The sequence below is a fragment of the Acanthopagrus latus genome, chromosome 4, assembly GCF_904848185.1.
Source record: "Acanthopagrus latus isolate v.2019 chromosome 4, fAcaLat1.1, whole genome shotgun sequence".
NCBI classification, from domain to species: Eukaryota; Metazoa; Chordata; class Actinopteri; order Spariformes; family Sparidae; genus Acanthopagrus; species Acanthopagrus latus.
The window spans coordinates 35541007-35563009 of NC_051042.1; the positions used below are offsets into that span (position 1 = coordinate 35541007).

Below are 22003 nucleotides of genomic sequence, written 5' to 3' on the forward strand. Positions count from 1 at the left end.
TTTTTTTCACTGATTTCATGAACTAAAACATATAAAACATGTTTACTTGAAGAATCTTTGTGTGAAAAAAAAAGGAACTCAAACAGTTTTGAGGTTTAAGTAAAAATTTAATAATTTTCTGAAAAATGTATCCGAAACATCTCGGTACAGCTCTGATCCTCCTGTTATCAATACATGTGATCAGATTCAGTAAAAAACACTCACAATAATAATAATAATAATGTATATTTTTTGCATAGCCATGTTTTAGCAGAGTTACAAAGTGCTGCAGAGTAAAAAAACATCAGTTTAAACAGAATTCACAGACAAAACAAACAATGAGGTGACGGAATGATTCTAACAGCTCAGCATCAGTTATTGATTATTAAATCATTAACTATGGCAGCTGATTGTGTTCAAATTAGTTCTGATTGTTTTCATAAATTTAAACAGAATTAAATTAAAGTTTCCTTTATGAAACAGAAATAACTATAAAAGTCACTTGAGTATTGATGAGTGATGGGTTTTGATTGTTAAAGCAGTTTGTTGTGACATTAATAACACTGAGGCTGTAAACACTGCAGACAGGATCAGTGTCCTGATAATGATCACTGCTGACTGAACGTCGAGTGGTTTCAAAGAAAATACAAAAGTATAGAAAAACCAAAAGAACTGTGTTAATTAATAACTTCATGTAAAACAGTGAACGAGTCACCATCTGACATCTTCACCTCAGTCAGAACAAGTCATGTTTCTACATCAAAATGGAAACTTTGTCAGACGAGGTTATTAAGACAAAACATCACACATTGGATTCATAGACACCATCTGTATATTTTATATATGTTTCATATTTATAGGTAGTTTTTTAAAGAGGCACCAACAGAACCATTTCAGTGCTTCTTCATTTAAGACATGTTTGTGACTGGTTTGAAAAATCAAGACAAAAAGTTTCACACGTAACATTATGTGTAAATTAATGTGCTGCTGCAACATTTCAAGAAACTAATGTGTAACAGAGTGAGACATCCCCATGACTCCACACCAGCTTTGGTCAAATTAAAAAGCAATTCTCCTCTGCTCTTCCTCCATTAGCAAGGATGACTGCTGTGAGAAGCAGACAGACTTTCCTAGACACATTTTCTTCTTCATGTGTCCACAGGTTTGTTTCTGGTCCTCCTGCAGCAGGGAGAGGAGCAGCAGGCTCCGCCTACAGCAGCAAACACCTGAAGAAGCTCTTTTTAGAGCCAGGCTCAGTGATTTTAACAGGTCCACCTCCAGCTGAAGGGTTGTTGTCATTCTGCTGGAATAAAGACACAGAGGTGAAAGGTCAAGACAGATGGAGCAATCAGCTTCAGTCACATAGTAAGTATCTGACCATGTGGTTATGGCGCCTCATTAACTGAGTGTCGACAGCTAATGCATCAGATTGTGAGCTGTAGTTTTCCGGTAAACACTGACTCATTCAGCTGTTGTGATGAAGTTCTCAGTCATCCAGGTCCTGTAGGTTCTGTATCGTAGTCAGCTGTACTTGTTTCAGTTTGTTGAACACATTTCAACTCTGCAGGGTTTTAAACTGTGTGGGAGTGTCCTGAGAGAGTTGTTAGGGACGCCTCCTCCGTTTAAAAAAAACGGTCTGAGGAGGTGGCGTCACACACTAGTTCAGCTGCGCTGGAAACTTTTGGAACCGCGTGGACAGTGTCTGCTCTGATTCATCATTAAGCTGTCCCTCCTCACACATGTCCTTAACAAGGACACTCCCACACCGAGTTTAAAAACCTGCAGCTCCTCCAGTCCGGTTGACTATGATACAGCACATACAGTGTGTTTACATGCACAGCTTAGTCAGATGATAGCCATAGTTCAACTATGCTGCTCAGACAACTGCAATTGTCAGAGTATACGTACATAGCCGAAATGCTAGGTGGCGCTGTACCCATTTCACCTAGTGGTAACAGAAACACCTCCAGCTGACCTCTTTACGTCACCAGCTGCCTCAGCATTCGAGAAAGATGGCGTATGAAGAGCTAGATGAAGCTACATCTGTGTACATTTGGTATATGGTGTACATGATAATTACACAAACTAGATGCACAATGGTGCTCTTGCTTGCGGCGATTTAGGAGGAAAGCCGCCACCGTCCTTCTGCTCATGGCCCTGGGAAAAAAATCTTGAGCCTGCAGACTAACCCAGTAATTCAGTTTTCTTGCGTGTCATGTAAATGCACTGATTGATCGTGAGCTGGGGGTCGGTGTGTTTACTGGAGAAACTATAGCTCAAAAGGTTCTGCCAGCAGTGTTGAGGTCTGTGTGACAGCTGAGTGACACCAGTCAGAAACACAGCAGAGAGGATTTGAAGTACGACTGTTCACTCAGGTATACACAACCAATTATAGGGAAAGTGGGCGGGGCTTACTGGATCCATAATAACACATTAATGAGCCACATGTTCCCTCTAGAGCAGGGGTGTCAAACTGATCCAGTAAAGGGCCATGTGGCTGCAGGTTTTCATTCCAACCAAGCAAGAACACGCCTGATTTGGATCAGGTGTGTTCTTGCTTGGTTGGAATGAAAACCTGCAGCCACATGGCCCTTTACTGGATCTAGAGAACAGCAGAAGTGCTGCCTCAGTTCAAACTCACCATTTTCCTGTTCAGTCTGGTCATGATATCTCTGCCCAGAGTGAAAAAGGCCTGTGGAGGAATAAAAGCATCAGAGGATTTATTGTGTTTCACTCTGAACTGTGTTGAAGTTGGTCTGCTGGTGTCTCACCTCCTCCACGTTGATGCTGGACTTTGCACTGGTTTCTAAAAACTTGATACCATAATCGATTGCCAGCTGAACGATGGGAAGAGAAGGACAACAAACTGCTGTTGAATTAAGTTTGTCTGGAGTTTTGATGGAGGCAGACAGGTTAAAGATGGAGGACACTGACCTTCTCTCCTCTCTCCTTGGACACTTGTCTCTTGTCATTCATGTCACATTTGTTTCCCAGAACCATTCTCTCCACGTCTGAAGACGCGTGCTGAAGACACAAACACGGAGGACATTACTGTGGACGCCAGCTTATCAATACAAAATCTCAAACATGAAGACGTTTCAGTGACTCAGGTGTTATTTGCAGGGCTTGAAGCAGGAAAAAATCCTGTGCCTGAAATTTTTTTTGTATTTTTACTGTAAACTCACGTCACAATTATTCCCTCAATATTTATTAAAATATCAGCAGATTGAAAAAAATGCCTGGGTGTCTGGGCTCCGGGGGAAGAAAATTCTGGACATTTTCAATCTAAATGAATTAATCTGGTGCACTTAGAGTATCAATCACGCATCACATCAAGAAGTTGGAATAACAAAGTTTTTAATAATGAGCATCTGAAAAACTACCATTGGTAGACTGTAGCTTTAACGCTTTTAATGAAGCATTCCAAGGTTTTAGTAGATTTAGTGCGTCTGTTTCTTTTGTCTTTGTATATGCTACCACTTTTAGATGCTGTGAGAAGAAACCCTGCCTGTTCTTCTGATACTGAAATTGCAATTAAAAAGTGGTTTTACTGGGCTGGGGATAGAGAGGGTAGGAGGAAGCGCCAGGACCAAACCAGAACCCAACCAGGAGGCCATTACTGTATTAAGCCCATGTTATGTTTATAACTGTTTTTTTGCCTGCATTCTAAACTGATCTGTGTGTACCTGTCAGACATTTCCAGGGCCATGCAATTAATGAAAAAAATTTAAAAAAGACTTAAATCTTCATATTTGTTTTTCTAATACAGCAGTAAATAACTATGACATTGGGGGCTGCTTTAGGCATTGGCTACCTTTTGGTGTGATTTTTGGCTTGCCTAATTTGGGCCATTTAGGGCCCAGAAGCTCAGCCATAACCTTTTCAAAATGACCCGCCAGATTCGGGCCAAACTGAAGCCATAAGGTTTTTGCCACATTGTAGCTTGAAACAACACAGCCAGTATCACTAAGCATAAAGTCCGCTAGCTTAACGCTAACATATAATGTAAAACCTCATAGACGGGCTAACAGAAATTAGCATTGCTATCACCAGTTCAGCTCATCATCTACAATCAACATGTCGTGATGTCAGAGGGGCGGGGCCTACCTCCTCAATGTTGCGTATCCAGTTCCTGATGTTATCGAAGGACTTCTCGTTAGTGATGTCATACACCAGCATGATGCCCTGCAACACAAAGGACAGGAAGTGACTTAACAGGAAGTGTCTGAGCAGTTGGTGGCATTCAACCCTGAACACACACACAGTTTACTCCAACTGTTGTCCACCAGGACTCCACTTAACAAAAAAAAAATCAAAGTTGACACACTTACTTCTGTCAGTGGATCAATGTTAATATAAAAGGCTTTGATCAGTGACGCTGTGTTGTTGCTTTGTGATGGCGGTGAAGTTAGTTTAAAGTTCGACAGACACTGAGTTTGGAGATGCCCAGAGCTTGGCGCTGCGCTGGAGGCGGACTGAAGGATTGTCAATAAATTCCTCTGTTGCAACATTCTGACTGGATTTTAGGGCAAAAGAAGCTGCTTTGTTCTTACTATGTGCAAAGATAAATATGAGGTCTGTAACAATATTGGAAACTCACCACTGTGGAGGAGGAAGTTATGTCAACTACTGAGTGAAAGAAAACAAATCCTATTGGTTTATAAGTACGACTTTAAATTCACAAATGTGGCCATCCAGTTAGAACCCTAACAGCATGATTGCTAGCAGGCTAATATAGATCAATACTGATGGAGGCAGACAGACATCACTGCAGTCGAGTCAGCCTCCACTCCAAAAACCCAGTCAGCCTAGCCCACAGTTATTTTGTGGTGCCTGTATATAGTAGATATTACGGTTTAGTCCAACATCAAAATAAACAATATCTGGAGTTTCTGATGAGGAATTTCAAAATAAAAGCCCACTTAATAGTCAGATATTTTCAATATTTCCCTCAAGTTCAGATCAGGAAACTCCCCATTTTCACAGATTAATTTTACGAACTGACAGTGCTCGTCAGACTGACGGTACTGAGTGGCTGTAGCTCAGTGGGTAGAGCTGGTGACTGGGGATCAGAAGGTTGCTAGTTCGAATTCCCAGCTCCCCTGGACGGATCTGAGCTACATGTCAAAGATACTGAACCCCAAAGTTGCTCCTGATGTGCAGATGGCACCTTGTGTGGCAGCCACTGCAATCAGTGAGGGTCCTGCGAGCTGGTGACTCATCCACCTATGCCCATTGTGTGAACCCACAGCCCCTTAAGGGGAAACTGCAACATCCTGCAACCCTCACGGATAAGCAGAAAGACAACGAAACAAAAAAACTGACGGTACTAATTTAATTCTAATACTTAATTTCCTTAAATGTTCAATAAATTAACTAATTGAATGATTTCATGTGATTTCATTGTGTTCATAGGTTGGTGCTTTTATTTTGAATTCTGTTCTTGGACTGTATTACCATATTATCTACTACTACTACAAAATAAGTGGAAGCGGGCTCGACCACAGACGGACGTCACACAAACAAGTCAACATGTACGTCTACAACGCGCCACATCACAGCTGAGCTCCATCGTTCGCCACATCACCGTAACAACGCTTGTTCTCCAGCAAAACACCATGGAATGTGTTGGTGAACATACTGATGTTATTTCCACCTGTCTGTCATGCAGCGTTACTCACAAACCCAGTGTTTGTTTACTGATCAGACTGATCACACATTGATCACAATGATAGCTGATCTCCACCCTGAGATCTCATCTGAGAACAGAACTTTCATACATTAACACTGCTCATGTAGTTTACATTTCAAGCCATTTTTGTTGTGTGAAAACTTTCTAAAGGAGACCACAGCTTTACATGACTGACACATCATCTGTCCAATAGCAGAGAGGTCAGCAGTGGGAGGCGTGTCTTACCATGGCTCCCCTGTAATAGGCTGTGGTGATGGTCCTGAACCTCTCCTGACCTGCTGTGTCCCTGTACACACGAAACACACAGAGTGGAACTCTGAAAATATAAACCAGCTCTGATGTATTGATCAGCACTGATCAGTGTTCAAACTCACCATATCTGCAGTTTGATCTTCTTCCCATCAAGCTCGATTGTCCTGATTTTAAAGTCGATTCCTAAAACACAACAGAGACACAAACTCATCACTTCCTGTACTACTACACTACACACACACACACACACACACACACACAGGTATTGATATGTTCTGATTATTGAGCATCACATTCAGTCTGATTATTCTCATATCAACCTGTGCGAAGTGAGGTCTGACATGTTTAACTCCACCCCTGTGAGGTGTGCGAGGTGCGTTTGATTCTCAGCTGACTGGGTGTGTCTCAGTGCTGAAACAGGAAGTGAAGATATTTTTAACAAAATAATGTGACCCACACTTCCTCTCTGCTTCTGAACAAAATCTGTTTCCAAGAAGCTGACAGACACAAAGTCTGAACCAGAACCAGCTCTCCTTGTGAAGTTCTGACCCCGGCCGGTCTCCAACTCCACCCACAGCCCGACCAGGAGAAGCCACCAACTACACCACCCAATTAATGTACAGAAAACTGACAGTATAGAAGAACTCCAGACTCTTACTGCACATTGATTAATGTGTATCTGTAGTTCACAGAAGATTATATGTACATCAAGTACACAATTAAACAAAGAGAAATAAACATTCATCTCTCTCTACCTCTCCTTTCACTCCGTCACCAGGAGGTGAAAACCCTACTTTTTAATGGATGGCCACATGAGGCTGTGTTTGAAGGTGGGACGTCAGGGACATTTAGGTTTGGTGTGAAATCTGAATTTTCCAGGGTATAACTGGCCGTTTTTGACTACTTTTGATTTTGCCATTATATTTATATTTAAAAAATATTTACCTTGCCTTGTAAGGTGTCATTATTTTCAGCACAACCTCACGTGTGACTGTACAGTTTTTTTCTTCATTTTGACATACTATATTAACACTATGGACCTAAAATCACAAAAAACTAGGTCTGTCAGGCGATTAAAAAAATAATCTAATTAATAACAGGATTTGTAATTAATTAATCTAATTAATCGCATTTTAATCTCATATCTGCTAAAGGTACCCTGTGGGCGCCAAAATTAGATATGTTTTTACTTTAATCATATGGTTTGGGTCTTTTCATATTTATGAATTGATTTGTGTGATTGGTGTTATTTTTTGTTCACTCGCTTGTCATTATTGGGTGTGGGTGACGGTGGGTGTGGGCGGTGCGCAATTGGGAGCATTACTAATTAGCTTTACCGGCACACCTGTGCAGGAATTTAGTATGGCGTAGGGTGAGCACGGGGAGGGCTACCTTGTGTACCGCACAGATTGCACAGAAACTTTGTTATACTTTGCATCGCAATGAGTCTAAACAAGAAGTCAGTAAGCGTATGAAGATGGTAAACAATAAATGACGCAAACGGTGGATTACGAGTGTGGACATTGGATCATTCAAGTGCGCGTAAGACAATTGAACCGTTTCCCCTGCTTAGCCTACTGCGGCTTATGAACTTTGTTGGTCGCCAGTTAGCCGCAATAATCGTACACAAAAGTGCTTATCAAAGCCAATTTGTAACGTTGCTGGATTTCCTGGGATCGAATTGGAAGAGGCCCCGTCTGTGGATTAACGTTAGCCTACAACAAAGCTAACGGTGTCGTCGGCGTCTTGGACCTACAAGCCCAGCTCGCTGTTCCAACGAGAAGCTGCTTTCTACGTTGCTGTCGGCGTTAACGTCTGTTTGTTCATGCATAATCGCTCCGTTTTGCTGGATTACGAGGGTAACTACTGTAGCGTTTCACTACCGCCTCGCCACGGGATTTGAGATTTTTTGCAACGCTCCCGAGTCGCAGTGTTGGTGAACAACTGAACTACTTCGCCGTCTTTGATTCAATCAGTTTGCTGGATTATTACCGTGTTTTTTGTCAATAGCCTCGCCGTTGGAATTGAGGTATTGTAAACTCTTTTGACTGACTCGTAGAACGGTGAACCTTTTCTTCACAAGGCCGCGACTATGGCCTACTTGATTGACAATGACGTTGCTCTTGATTGACAATGTTGCTGACGAGCCAACACTATGACTAAAAGACAATATGACTGAAAGACATGACATTGCGTAAGATTGTTGTGAATTGCTTTGCTGGTGCTCTATCGAGTGTTTCAATTTCATGTTGCTGTGAACTATGAATGTTGCTGTGAATTAGTGGTGTTATGGTTATTGATGTATAGTTATTCATTTATGAAAAATGAGTTCTGAAGGGTTAAATGAGTGTCCTATAGAGAGCTTAAATGCAAACGAAGATTCAGGAAAGAGACAAGTTGTACTTACTGCTAAGGCATACGCACACAAAATTGAAGGTATTCAAAAGGAAAGACAAACAAAGGTTAACAAACTTAAAAGTATTGTAAAACTAATAAAGGGCCTAATGCAAGATAAAAAGGAACAAAATATACAAACCATACAATCTCACCTTGAAAATTGTGATGCACTCTTTAAAGATGCAAATCAGCTCCATAACACTGTCATGCCAATGCTTCCTCAAGAGGAGCAAGACAAACAAAGTGCCTTGTTCACAAGTATACATGCGCATAATGTTTCTTTTATTGATGAAGTCACAAAATGGCTTTCCGATGTAAAGGCCCAAGCTAGTGGAGATCCAGACCATACAGAAAGCTCCCTCACTGATGCTCCACTAAGCGAGAAGGCGCATGTTGTTGAAAACCCTACACCTGATGTTCACTTGACTGAATACAATCAGCATGCTGGGAATACTGATACAACTGCAGACTCTGCTAAGCAGCTGGATGATGAAATAAAACCAAGTGACAGTGCTTCTAATCTTTCTGGAAAATCAAGACGATCTCCTACTCTATCTACCTGCTCAGCACGCATCAAAGCAGAGGCAGAAATGGCTGCACTCAAGGTCCGCCAAAGGATGCTAAAAAGTAAACATGCACTGGAAGAGGAAGAGCAGCTGCTTAGAAAAAGGAAAGAGCAATAGGATTTGGAGATGGAAATCGCTGCATCTGAAGCACAATTGAATGTCCTCAGAGCGTCTTGTCCTTCTGACATCAGCAGGAGCAAAACAAATGGAATGAATTATTTGGGAAGAGAGAAGAGCAAGGCGAGCCCCTTGAACGTGGGAGCTGAAGTATTTGTTCCGACGACATCAGTGCAACTACCACAGCATGTTGTGGTAAGAGACCACTTGCTGGACGCAAGGCCTAAAGTGAGAACTTCTCATATTATACCATCTAACCAACCACCAATTCTGAGAGAAACTATGGTGTCACATTCTCACCTGCCTTCAGAACATCTACAGCCTCAGTGTGAATCACTTCTAGTTACTTCTGGAATGCAGAGGTCTGAGTCTGATCATCTAGCAACAGTCCTGCAAAAGCAGAATGAAATTACATCTATGTTAGTAGAACAGCAGTATCTCTCTTTACTCCCAAGACGAGACATGCAAAATGATGGAGACCCATTACAATTTCAAACATTTACGAGGTCATTTCAACACAATATTGAGCAAAAATCCCACAGTGCCAAAGATCGCCTGTATTTCCTCGAACAATACACTAGAGGCCAGCCTCGAGAACTGGTTCGAGGCTGTGAGCACATGCGTGAGGAGGAGGGACACTAAGGCCAAGTCACTTTTACAGGAGCATTTTGGTAACCCTATGAAGATAGCTGCCGCTTATATGGGAAAGATATTCACTTGGCCAATAATAAAATCTGAAGATGTGAGGGCCCTACAAGCATACAGCATCTTTTTGAGACAGTGCAACAACGCAATGAGAGGAATCAATTTTAGTATGGAGTTGGACACACCGAGTAACATGCAAACAGTGGTGAAAAAGCTACCATATAAGCTCAAGGAGAGGTGGAGGGAGGCCGCTTGTAATTTACAAGACAGATCAAATTGCAGAGCTTCCTTTCATGACATCGTTGAGTTCATTGAGAGACAAGTTAAAATCGCAAGTGACCCACTGTTTGGAGATTTAACGTTACATGATCCTCCAGCCACTGTAAAAAGAGAAACGAAACATGTTAAACCTCAACCTTACTTTACTAAAGCCAAAGGAAGTAGCTTCGCCACTACCATTGCTACTATGGACAAAGGAATGCAACGCCACGATAAGAAGCCAGAACGTGACTTAAAAAGAGAGAGAGCCTCACCTGTCACCAAGAGTTGCTTGTTCTGTGGAGCAGGACATACCTTGGACCTGTGTCTTTTATTGGAAAGGAAAGTGCACAGTGACAAGATGTCTTTTTTGAAGAAGAATGGCGTGTGCTATGGCTGTCTTTGCATTGGGCACACAAGTAAAGACTGCACAAAACGTCTCTTCTGTAAGGTGTGCAATTTGAGGCATCCTACCTTGCTGCACATCCGCTCAAAGGAAACAGAACCTGGTTCAGCAAAGGTGAATCAAGGAGTTGCAAGAGAAGCAGTAGGAGCCAGTGACAGTGGTCCGATCACTGTACAATCTAGCGGGCTTACTGGGGCCGGAGAGCGTGATTGTACACTTGCCATCTTGCCTGTCCAGGTGAAGTCTAAAAAGGGAAATGAAATTGCCGTTACATATGCCTTCCTGGACCCTGGGAGTTCAGCCTCATTTTGTACTGAACGCCTTATGAACAGGCTGAATCTTATTGGAAGAAGAACTGGCATCCTCCTCAGGACAATGGGTCAGGAGAAGGTCGTCAGCAGCCACATTGTGATGGACCTGGAAGTAGCTGGTCTGGACTCTGTTTCTGTGCGCTACCAGAGCTCTTCACGCAGAAATGTATGCCTGTCCACCAAGGTAATATTCCCAGGCAGGAAGACCTCCTGCAATGGACACATCTGAAGGATGTGAAATTAACAGAAATTGACTCCGAGGTGGATTTGCTCATTGGGACAAATGTTCCCAGGGCCTTGGAACCATGGGAGGTCATTCGAGGTGCAGATGATGGCCCTTATGCAGTGAAGACCATATTGGGATGGACAGTGAATGGTCCACTGAGAGGGGGCTGCATCAACAACTTAACCTGTGTTGAATGAGAAGTCACAGTCAACAGGATTTCTGTTGTTACACTTGAGGATCTGTGGGAGCAGCAGACAAAGGTTGACTTTCCTGAGTGTGTCCAAGATGAGCAGCCAGGGTTGTCCAGAGAAGATCGTGAGTTCATGGAGTCCGTTAATGAGTCGGCCAAGTTGATTGATGGGCATTACAGTATCGGCTTGCCCTTGAAGAAAGAAGATATGAAAATGCCCAACAACAGGAATGTTGCAGTGCAGCGTACTTTCAGTCTCAAAAGGAGGTTCACAAAGGACCGTCTGTTTCATGCTCACTATACAGACTTCATGAGCGACATAATACCAAAGGGCTATGCTGAGAGAGTGCCAGAAGGGGAGATCGACCATGATGATGGGAGGGTTTGGTACATCCCACACCATGGGGTGTACCACCCTCAAAAGAAGAAGCTGAGAGTTGTCTTTGATTGCGCGGCGACTTTCCAGGGAACATCTTTAAATGCTCGACTTCTTCAAGGCCCAGATCTCACCAGCTCATTGGTTGGAGTTTTAACTAGATTCCGAAAGGAGCCTGTTGTGCTTATGGCAGACATCATGGCCATGTTTTATCAGGTCAGAGTACCAAGAACAAACTCTGATCTTTTACGGTTCTTATGGTGGCCAAGTGGAGAATATGAGCAGGATCTGGTGGAGCATAGGATGGTCGTCCATCTGTTTGGAGCTACATCTTCTCCTAGCTGTGCGTCTTTTGCTTTGAGAAAAGGTGCCGAAGACAACCGAGCCCAGTTCAGTGAAAAGGCCGTTGATACTGTATTTCACAATTTTTATGTTGATGATTGCCTGGCATCAGTTGGCTCTGAACAGGAGGCCATATCTCTTTATCAGGAGCTTCGTGCACTTTGTGCAAAAGGCGGATTTCAGCTCACAAAATGGGTTAGCAACAGTCGCACCGTTCTTGCCGCTATACCTCAAGAAGACCGATCTCTTGAGGTCAAGGACCTCGATTTGGACAGTGGCACCTTGCCGGTGGAAAGGGCCTTGGGAGTTCAGTGGTGCATCCAGTCGGACTCCTTCAAGTTTAAGATCACACTGCGGGACAGGCCCCTGACGAGGAGAGGGATCTTATCTGTCATCAGTTCCATCTATGATCCCTTAGGATTCCTGTCACCAGTTGTACTTGTTGCTAAAAGAATTCTTCAGAACACTTGCAGAGGTCGGCTGGGCTGGGATGACACACTGCCAGACGCCGCTGCTCAAGAATGGGCCACCTGGTTGAAGGAGCTCCATCAGCTAGAGGAATTCAAGGTTGTCAGGTGCTTTAAGCCTCCTGATTTTGCAGAAGTTTCTTCCGTCCAGCTTCACCACTTTGCAGATGCGAGTGAAGATGGATATGGTACGGTGACTTACCTGTTACAGCATAACATCCAAGGACAGGCTCACTGTGCTTTTGTGTTGGGCAAAGCTCGTGTGGCACCGTTGAAATCCATTACTATTCCCCGCATGGAGTTAACGGCTGCAGTGGTGGCAAGCAGGATGGACAAGCTGTGGAGAAAGGAAGATGTCTATGCTCGTCGACGTTGGAGGCAGGTCCAATACATGGCGGATTTGTTCTGGAGGCGATGGGTTAGAAAGTATTTGCCCCTGCTTCAGGAGAGGCAGAAGTGGCAGAGCATCAAGCGCAGCTTTGCCCCTGGAGACTTTGTCATCATTGTGGATGAAACTGCTCCACGCAATTCGTGGCTCAGTGGAAGAGTTGTGGAGGCGGAAAAGGATAGAAGGGGACACGTTCGCAAGGTCCGGATCAGAACAAAAACTGGATTCTTGGACAGACCTATCACTAAAATATGTCTTCTTCAAGAAGCAGAGGATTCGGATGGAGCTGTAGGAATTACAACATAAATAACATAAAACTATTATTCCTATGAGTGCACCATTCAGTTATAATGCCTCTACGGTCAGTTTCTAAACAGTAATATGCAACACTGATTATCAGTGTTTAATTTTGCCTCCAACATAATTCATCATTTATAATTATAGCCTGGGCATAATTAGGGGCTGGAATGTAGGAGCCAAAATTAGATATGTTTTTACTTTAATCATATGGTTTGGGTCTTTTCATATTTATGAATTGATTTGTGTGATTGGTGTTATTTTTTGTTCACTCGCTTGTCATTATTGGGTGTGGGTGACGGTGGGTGTGGGCGGTGCGCAATTGGGAGCATTACTAATTAGCTTTACCGGCACACCTGTGCAGGAATTTAGTATGGCGTAGGGTGAGCGCGGGGAGGACTACCTTTTGTGTACCGCACAGATCGCACAAATTGCACAGAAACTTTGTTATACTTTGCATCGCAATGAGTCTAAACAAGAAGTCAGTAAGCGTATGAAGATGGTAAACAATAAATGACGCAAACGGTGGATTACGAGTGTGGACATTGGATCATTCAAGTGTGCGTAAGACAATTGAACCGTTTCCCCTGCTTAGCCTACTGCGGCTTATGAACTTTGTTGGTCGCCAGTTAGCTGCAATATACCCAAATAAAGAATTCGAATTCTAGGACATTACAACATTGTGTTGCATGACTAATCAACTGAATACACTAAGAAGAGAAGATCTGAAATTAAACTGAAATTGGTGAAGTGTGTTTCATAAATGAAATTTAAAAGAAAATGGTCTAGCACATCCCAGCAAACCAATTAGGCCAGGTGCATTATTCAAAAATGCAATACAAATACACTTCAATAAATAAAATTCAGAAGTAAAATAAGGCTGAGTCTCAAATAGGCACTTAAGCAGACTCTCAATTCAAAACGAGCACTAAAGCTGAATCAATACAGCAATTCAAAATGAATAGTAGAAGTATAAGGCTGTGAACAGTGACATAGATTTTGTCTTCAAAATAAGAGCTTTACATTGCACCCCATTTAGAACTGGAACACAACCAAACAGCTACAGAGACCGAGGAGACGCTGCATCTCCTGGATCTCTGCAGCTGTCCACTTGTTCATCTTGATGTCCGCGGATGAAGTGATGGACTGACTGCTGTGATCAGCTGTTTTAAAACTCCCCGGCTGTGGGTCGCACAACAGTGCAGGTCATCGACACCTCCACCCACCTCACTCAGAGGCCGGCACATTTCTGCCTCGTTTTTAGATAGCAGGCGAGGCGGAAATAAGTGTTCCCTCCGAGGAGGAGAATCAGCGGACCAAAACAGACCCCCAATTTGCCGCCCTCTGTCTAAAACTGCGGACCAAGCTGTCCAAAGGACGGGCAAATATGCGGCTTGGTGCTCTGTCTAAAAACGGCTCCCCCTGCTGTGACTAGCGACACAGGTGGGAAGTGACGAACACGTCCGAACATGTTCCTCGGTGATAGTGCTACTGTGACGTGCTGCTGCCAAGTAGCCTACGGGTCATTCAGTGGGCCAAATTTAAAATGCTCGCATATTGAATTGCCACTCAGAATTAATTGTGTTTTGTTAATTGTTAATTAATTAATTGTTTTTTTATGACGCATTAATTTGCAGTGTAATTAATTAATCTAATTAAGGCGTTACACTGACAGCCCTAAAAAGACACATAAAATCCGAGTAAGAAAAATTTTGATTTTTTTACTGTAAAAACCACAAACATGTTTAACAAACCATTTTTATTACTTATCATGCAAATACAAATTGTCGTTTGCTAAATTTGTGCATTAGTGTTTGAAATTTACAAAGTTATATGTAACTATTTACATTTAAATGCAGGCCATGCCTCAGGCTCAGGGCTCCTCAGCTCTTTCCCGCCTGCTCCACATTCAGCATCTCCTTGTTTTGACTTGCAAAATTAAAAAAAAACGACCACACTACACACTAAACACTATATTACATACTAACTACACACTCCAAACATGCTGTCACAAATCGTTTCAACTCTCAAAACTTGCTGTCTCTGTCACCGTCACTGTCACTCTTCCGCCTCTCCCACAACTTCCTGTTCCTCAACAACCAAAGTTGCTGCTTGGACACTTTTGTGACATAAGCCCGTTTGTACCGTTTCTTCCTGCACCAGACACAAAGCAAACGTGACGGCAATGTTCGCGAAAAAGCGTGTTGGACATTATTTACCCTATGTCTGGTTTTGGACCTGCCGGTGCATCTGTCAACTCGGGAGGTGGGCCGTGTTAGCGGCTATCAGCTAGCTACACACGAACATCCACAGATTCAGATTCCTCTTTGCTGTCGGTGCGTCGATCTTCTCGGACCAGAACAGACTCAGTCCGGACTTGTTTAGTCTCATTAATCCACAACGGTCAGTTTAGATACACAGAGTGTGACCGAACCGCCGGCAAAATCTCAGTCCAGCTCGCACAGCTGCAGGTATAAATCCGCTTGTTTCTTAAGGTATATCGTGAAAGTGAGCTCTGCAGTGACTGGCTCTGGTGCGCACATGACTGTGGTGGCTCAGGTGGACAATGCTCGCGGAATTTGTAAAGCATTTATGAAATAATTTCTCTCAGGTCAGGCTGATCCTGATCTGCAGAGATATTTGAGGCACACATACACAGACAGAGATTCCTTGCTTTTATAGAGAGATGGCTGCCGCTCTACAGTGGATCAGATCAGTGAGACCCAATCAAACACAGCTGATTTCTGCAGAAACATCAGATGTATTGATATCATCAGACTGTAGTTTTACTATTGGTCTACTTCCTGTCTGTCACATCAGTCCATTACATAGACGTGGAGATGGCGGTTCTGCTCAGTGGTCACGATAGTGTTATCACCATATGTTTTTTTTTTTATATCGATCTGATCTGATTTTAAACTGTGCTTACAGGCATCATCTCTTTAGCGGCACAGAACATAATAGTGCTGGTTCTGTCTTTGTATCGCTTCGGTTTCTTCTCATATGGGACAATGGCTGACAAAGCCACAGAGATTGTTGGTTGTTGAAATGAAGTGTGACTAGTAGAAGCAGTGGGCTGGTATGTTGGCTACCTGTGAGGAGGCTGACTGCGCATTATAGCACAAACTCATGTTCTGCGAGTTCCGTCTGGGTCGGTCCCTTTTGAGATGATGGAAGAGGTTAGTGTTCACTGACACATTCTGCATCTAATGCTGGTCTATCCTCTGTCAGACTGGTACTGTGACCTTTCTTTGGTTCAAGTTCTTCGTCTTTGTCAGTTTCCTTGTGTTTGGTTCCACTCGTCAGACCGCTCATTTCCACACGAAAACGCTCTTTTGCCAAAACTCACATGTATTGCATCGTTTTGGCCGACCGTCCACATGGATCAAACGCACTTTTCTGAAAACGGGTCTCAGGGTGGAGAAATCCGAAAACGCAGCCCTCCAGTTGTCGTGTGGACGGCGAATCCACATACTTTTCAAACCGATGACGCCATCGCCCCACCCCTCAACCTCTGAACCCTGCAATGTCTCATAACAAAACAACAACGGCGGACTACATGCTTGTGTTTGGGCTGCAGAAGTTATTGAGCCTTTCTTGCAACCTTCTTGCCTTGTAGTTGAGTGTGAGTTGCAGCAGCAGTTCGACCTCATGACCGGTCCACACAAAAGATTCTGGTTTCCTTGCACTCGCCATTTTCATCTTCTTCTTGTTGTGTTGGGTTTCTCCGCCTACTGTATGTTTGTAAACAGCAAGCAAGCTTAATGTGCATGCTCAGTGTCTTCTTCTCCGTTTTTGGTGAATGTCAAGCGCCACCTATAGGCTGGAATATGAACTACTACTACAAATCTGCAGTCTGGGCGTATTCTGGTTATTATAAGAATGCTCGGGGACAGGTGGGCAAGGATGGCAGCCCTATCTGCAGGAGCTGCAAAAGAAAGTTATTGTGAGGAGCAGCAACACATCCAGTTTACACGACCATCACCCTCAACTGTTCAGTGAATGCAAGGTAAGCTCAGCTTAAACTCAGGTGCATCATGTCTGTGTATGTCGAGTTTTATCTGTGTGATCTGCTGGTGTCACTAATGTAAACTGACCAGATGGTGGTATAACTGAACAAAGCTGATCTGTGATCTGGCTCGTTATCAGAACCGCTTATTAACTGTAGATTTCACTTTTTAAAATCAAACTAATAATTCCCCAGATATTGATGCAGAGCTGCAGTGAGGAGGATCTGAGACAAACACGTACTGGGTGGACTGAGTTAGTGAACACAAACTGACTGAGATGACTGACTTTCATCTCAGCTCCGTTCACCTGAGCAGCATCTACCTGTGGCTCAGCAGCCATCTGACCAATCAGACGGACCGAGTCCACTGACAACAGACGAGCAGGCAGACAGACAGCCAATATATATTAGTGAGGAAAATATATAATACCTGTGGATTATTTATAGAACAGACTATATATAAATTCATAATTACTTTAACAATAATTCTTTTTGTTTTGATCTTAAAAAAGGATCCGACCGATTTTAACAAAAGTGATTTGATCTAAATTGTGAGCTTTGTGATCTGTTGGTTGCACCCTTAGTATTAAGTAACAATGACGGTAATAATTAATGATGACATTTTCTGTTCATTTTCTTCACAGAGAGGCTCTGCTGGCCAGTCGAGTGCTGCTGCCACTACATCTCATTCTACTTCTGTAACGCAGACATGAAAGGACACGTTTCAAAAACAGGCTGCCTCACAAAAAGCCAGTGACCTGTTTTGCACAGTTTTGATACATTCTTTTATACTTATTTAATGTTGATTTTGCAGTGTTTTGTGGACTATTTTGATATATAATCATTATATAATTATATTATATAATATAATCTATCTAAATGTAAAATCTTGGTGAAATTATTTCAATTTATCAGTGTATCAGTGTTTTTTCAACATTTTGAAGACATATTAAAAATACTGCGGTGTACCAAGAACCACGATAATTTTGGTCACCATTACTGCAGTGTGAAATTTTCCACAGGATTTCATCTCTGCTTTTCGCGGATGATGTGGTCTTGTTGGCTCCTTCGAGCCAGGACCTCCAGCATGTCCTGGGACGGTTTGCAGCCGAGTGTGAAGCAGCTGGGATGAGAATCAGCACCTCCAAATCCGAGGCCATGGTTCTCGCCCGGAAAAAGGTGGCTTGCTCCCTCCGGGTTGGGGGAGAGCTACTGCCTCAGGTGGAGGAGTTTAAGTATCTTGGGGTCTTGTTCAGGAGTGGGGGAAGGATGGAGCGTGAGACTGACAGGCGGATTGGTGCGGTGGCCGCAGTAATGCGGTCGTTGTATCGGTCTGTTGTGGTGAAGAGAGAGCTGAGTCGAAAGGTGAAGCTCTCGATTTACCGGTCAATCTACGTTCCTACCCTCACCTATGGTCATGAACTTTGGGTCATGGACAAAAGCAGCTGAAATGAGTTTCCTCCGCAGGGTGGCGGGGCGCTCCCTTAGAGATAGGGTGAGGAGCTCTGTCACCCGGGAGGAGCTCGGAGTAGAGCCGCTGCTCCTCCACATCAAGAGGAGCCAGCTGAGGTGGCTCGGGCATCTGTTTCGGATGCCCCTTGGACACCTTCCTCGGGAGGTGTTCCTGGCATGTCCCGCCAGGAGGAGACCCCGAGGAAGACCCAGGACACGCTGGAGTGACTATTTCACCCAGCTGGCCTGGGAACGCCTTGGGATCCTCCCAGAAGAGCTGGAGGAAGTGTCCGGGGTGAGGGAAGTCTGGGTGTCCCTGCTCAGACAGCTGCCCCCGCGACCCCGTCGGATAAGCAGAAGAAAATGGGTGGATGGATGGATGGATGAAATTTTCATATCATTGCATCCCTGAAACCCAGAGTTTAAGCCTTCAGCTCCTCCAGTTGGATGAGAGGTGAGACGTCTTGAACAAACTAAAACAGGTCCAGTTGACTATGATACAGAACCGGCATCTGTCAGACTGTTGACCTCAGACAACTCTTTATATTTAACTGTGATCCACTGAGTTTTTAATATTTGCAAAACTTTCTTAACGCCAGAAACAGTGATTTAATAATCTGTGACATCATTGCATCAATGTAAGGTCTACAGGCTAAACTCGTGGGCAGAGCCAGAGAAACTTGAACAACCAGGAAGTAAACCATGAAGACAAAATGTCTGTCTGTCTGTCCCTCAGTATGTCTCTGAATAGAGAGTGATGGCTGAGGCTGAGCTGTAAACAGACTCATCACTGACTTTGTCCTGAATAAAGAACTCTGATATAAATGTGTCTCTGTGTTCAGTCTGTCTAACTCACACAGTCAGATATCAGCTGATTCTCACCAGAGTCCTGTCAGCGAGGTGACAGAGCGTCCTCTGTCTCACCACAGCAGCAGAGGATTGTGGGAGTTCATTTAACATGCAGCTTGTTCCAGCAGCTGAACTGGGAACAAGCATCAGAGACTGGAGGGAAGTGACCGTCATCATTTGACCCGGTCCTGGAGACCCGCATTGATTTAAGTTTATAATTCAGCGTCTGCTGATACAGCAGCAGATAAACTGAAGCTGATCTGAAGTGAATACAGACCTTTTCAATGTGAATCTGACCAATTTTGAAACTTGAGTACAATTAATAATTTATTGTATGTATTAAATATATCTGTAAATAATAAATCATAGGACTGTGGAGCAACGAGTACAACACTTCCTGCTAAGTGTAGTAGATGGAAAAGTAGCACAAAAAGCCACTGAAATATTCACATAAGTACCTGTAAATATACTACAGTGCTGTATTTATAATACCAATACCAATGTATTTATGATACCAACACAAATATTTGGTAATTTAAAAATCCGATATTCCTATATATCAGCCAATATATCAGAATCCAGAAACGCGCAACAAAACAAACAGATTTATGATAATGCAGTTTTAAAATAAACAAGTTTTTGTCACAACAGGACAGAGGAACACCAAGATATATTAAAGGGTTTGTGGCGTTCTAAACATGAGTGTTGGTCTTGTTAGTGACTGGTCCATCAGGACCATCATATGTTGTGTTTTGGTACTGGTCTGTGTTGTTTTTTCCAGCAGGGCATTCAGCACCAATGAGTAATGAGCCTGTAGTCTGTCAGCTAACAACACTGATAACATGGCACCAATACACACGACCAAGCTAGTTAGCGGGCTAGCTTGTCAGGGACAGAGCTAATGGCTCGCTGTTTGTCACTTCCGCTTCAGTCTGTCTGCTGACGTCTGCCCAGCTGCGACGCACTCTGCTAATGAGCTGCTAATGAGTGACGGTGGTGTTTATGGCGGAGCGCCCTCTGCTGGACACACATCACCACGACAATGGGAATGTTTTTCTGTTCCCTCTAGTGTCCTAATGACGTGACTCGGCACCTAACTGAAGTTAACCTCACTCTGGTTCCCTCTGTGGGAATATTGAACTGATAACACAAGTTTCTGATCCTTCCAGGTTCTGTTCATCAAGAGAACCTTTACAGATGAATGGTAATTAAATGTGTAACAGTAAAATGCTAATGTATAAACAGACAACTTAAACGACACACACACACACACACACACACACACACACACACACACACACACACACACACACACACACACACACAGCAGGCCGTGTGGACAGAAGAAGACAGGTTCCACTTCCTGTTTTCACCATGAAGATAGAAGAGCGACACACTCTGCTCAGCTTGTCTGACGCACCGGAAACACACAGATGGAGAGAGAGTCTGTAGGTTGTCAAGATGTTACCCAGGTAGGGTAACACACAGACAGTGTGACCAATCAGAGATCTTAAAGAGATGCAGGTGTAACTGGAGGAGCTGCAACGACGACAGACGAACGTCTCCATCGAACATCGCCCGCTTTAGATTCTTAAGTGTTAAATATGCTGCTCTTCTTTGTCTCGTCAGTAAATGAAGTCTTTGGCTGTTGGTTGGGCAAAAATGTTACCTGAGAGCTTGTAAAGTTTCTCACGATCCCTGCAGACGCTTTGGTCTTACAGCAACATCGGGAGGTTTCAGGTGTTGGCCTGATGCTTCATATCGATCTTGACGTTATGCATTTCCCTAAAAGCTCTTGAGGAATGATTGGACCGGACTATGAATCAAATATTATTAATATACAACATTCTTGTAGGGGGTGGGTGCCTATTATGGCGCTAAAATGTAATTACAGAGAGGAGTGTGGTTCGATTAAATGTTAGGACGGCTTGCCATATGCGCCTTTGTCCGATGATCAAACAGCCCCTGATGATCTAATCAGAATCAGATGGAAGTGATCAGTTTTCCTACACACGAGCGGGGTCAAAGCTCACCTGGCGCCGAGTTGACGTTCAAATCTGTACCGTCATCCCCCCCCCCCCGACCCGCTGACAGCCGTTAGCTCCGGGGCTAACAGCACACCGACCCGCTGACGGCCGTTAGCTCCGGGGCTAAGACACCGTTCCGCTGACTGCCGTTAGCTGAGGGGGGTAACACACCGTTCCGCTGACGGCCGTTAGCTCCGGGGCTAACACACCGTTCCGCTGACGGCCGTTAGCTCCGGGGCTAACACACCGTTCCCCTGACAGCCGTTAGCTCCGGGGCTAACACACCGTTCCGCTGACGGCCGTTAGCTCCGGGGCTAACACACCGTTCCGCTGACGGCCGTTAGCTCAGGGGCTAACACACCGACCCGCTGACCACCGGGTGGAGCAGACTCACCGATGGTGGAGATGAAGGTGGTGTTGAAGGCGTCCTCGCTGAACCGGAACAGCAGGCAGGTCTTTCCGACGCCGCTGTCACCGATCAGCAGCAGTTTGAACAGATAGTCGTACGTCTTCGCCATCTTCCCGCCGTCCGTCCCGCTGAGTTAACGGAACCTCCGGCGTCCCGTACCCTCCGTGACCCACCGAGCCGCTGCTTGAGTACTGGCTGTACTGGGAACACTGGTTCTCTACTGTGTTCTACTGACACGGGACCGACAGGGAACAGGAAACACTCACGCGTCAAGTTACCCACAATACATCGCTTCACACATCCGGTACGGAGCGGGTTTTTCACAATAAAACAGTTGAAGACGACTTC

The 22003-nt window shown here is 44.0% G+C and overlaps 1 protein-coding gene across 2 annotated transcripts; it reads right to left on the bottom strand.

Moving 5' to 3' along the window:
* Positions 1–209: 209 nt before the first annotated feature.
* LOC119017548 (ras-related protein Rab-8B) lies at positions 210–21959 on the bottom strand. 2 transcript variants are annotated; one of them, XM_037094277.1, is made up of 8 exons: positions 21641–21959; positions 6046–6106; positions 5897–5957; positions 4087–4164; positions 2914–3003; positions 2751–2816; positions 2621–2671; positions 210–1279 (listed from the first exon to the last, which is right to left on the bottom strand). In XM_037094277.1, the coding sequence occupies exons 1-8, from the start codon at positions 21762–21764 to the stop codon at positions 1190–1192; spliced, it is 621 nt and encodes a 206-aa protein (XP_036950172.1). In that variant the 5' UTR covers positions 21765–21959; the 3' UTR covers positions 210–1189. The 2 variants fall into 2 exon arrangements, with proteins under 2 accessions (XP_036950172.1, XP_036950171.1); XM_037094276.1 differs by having other exon boundaries at positions 210–1282.
* Between the last annotated feature and the right edge of the window lie 44 nt (positions 21960–22003).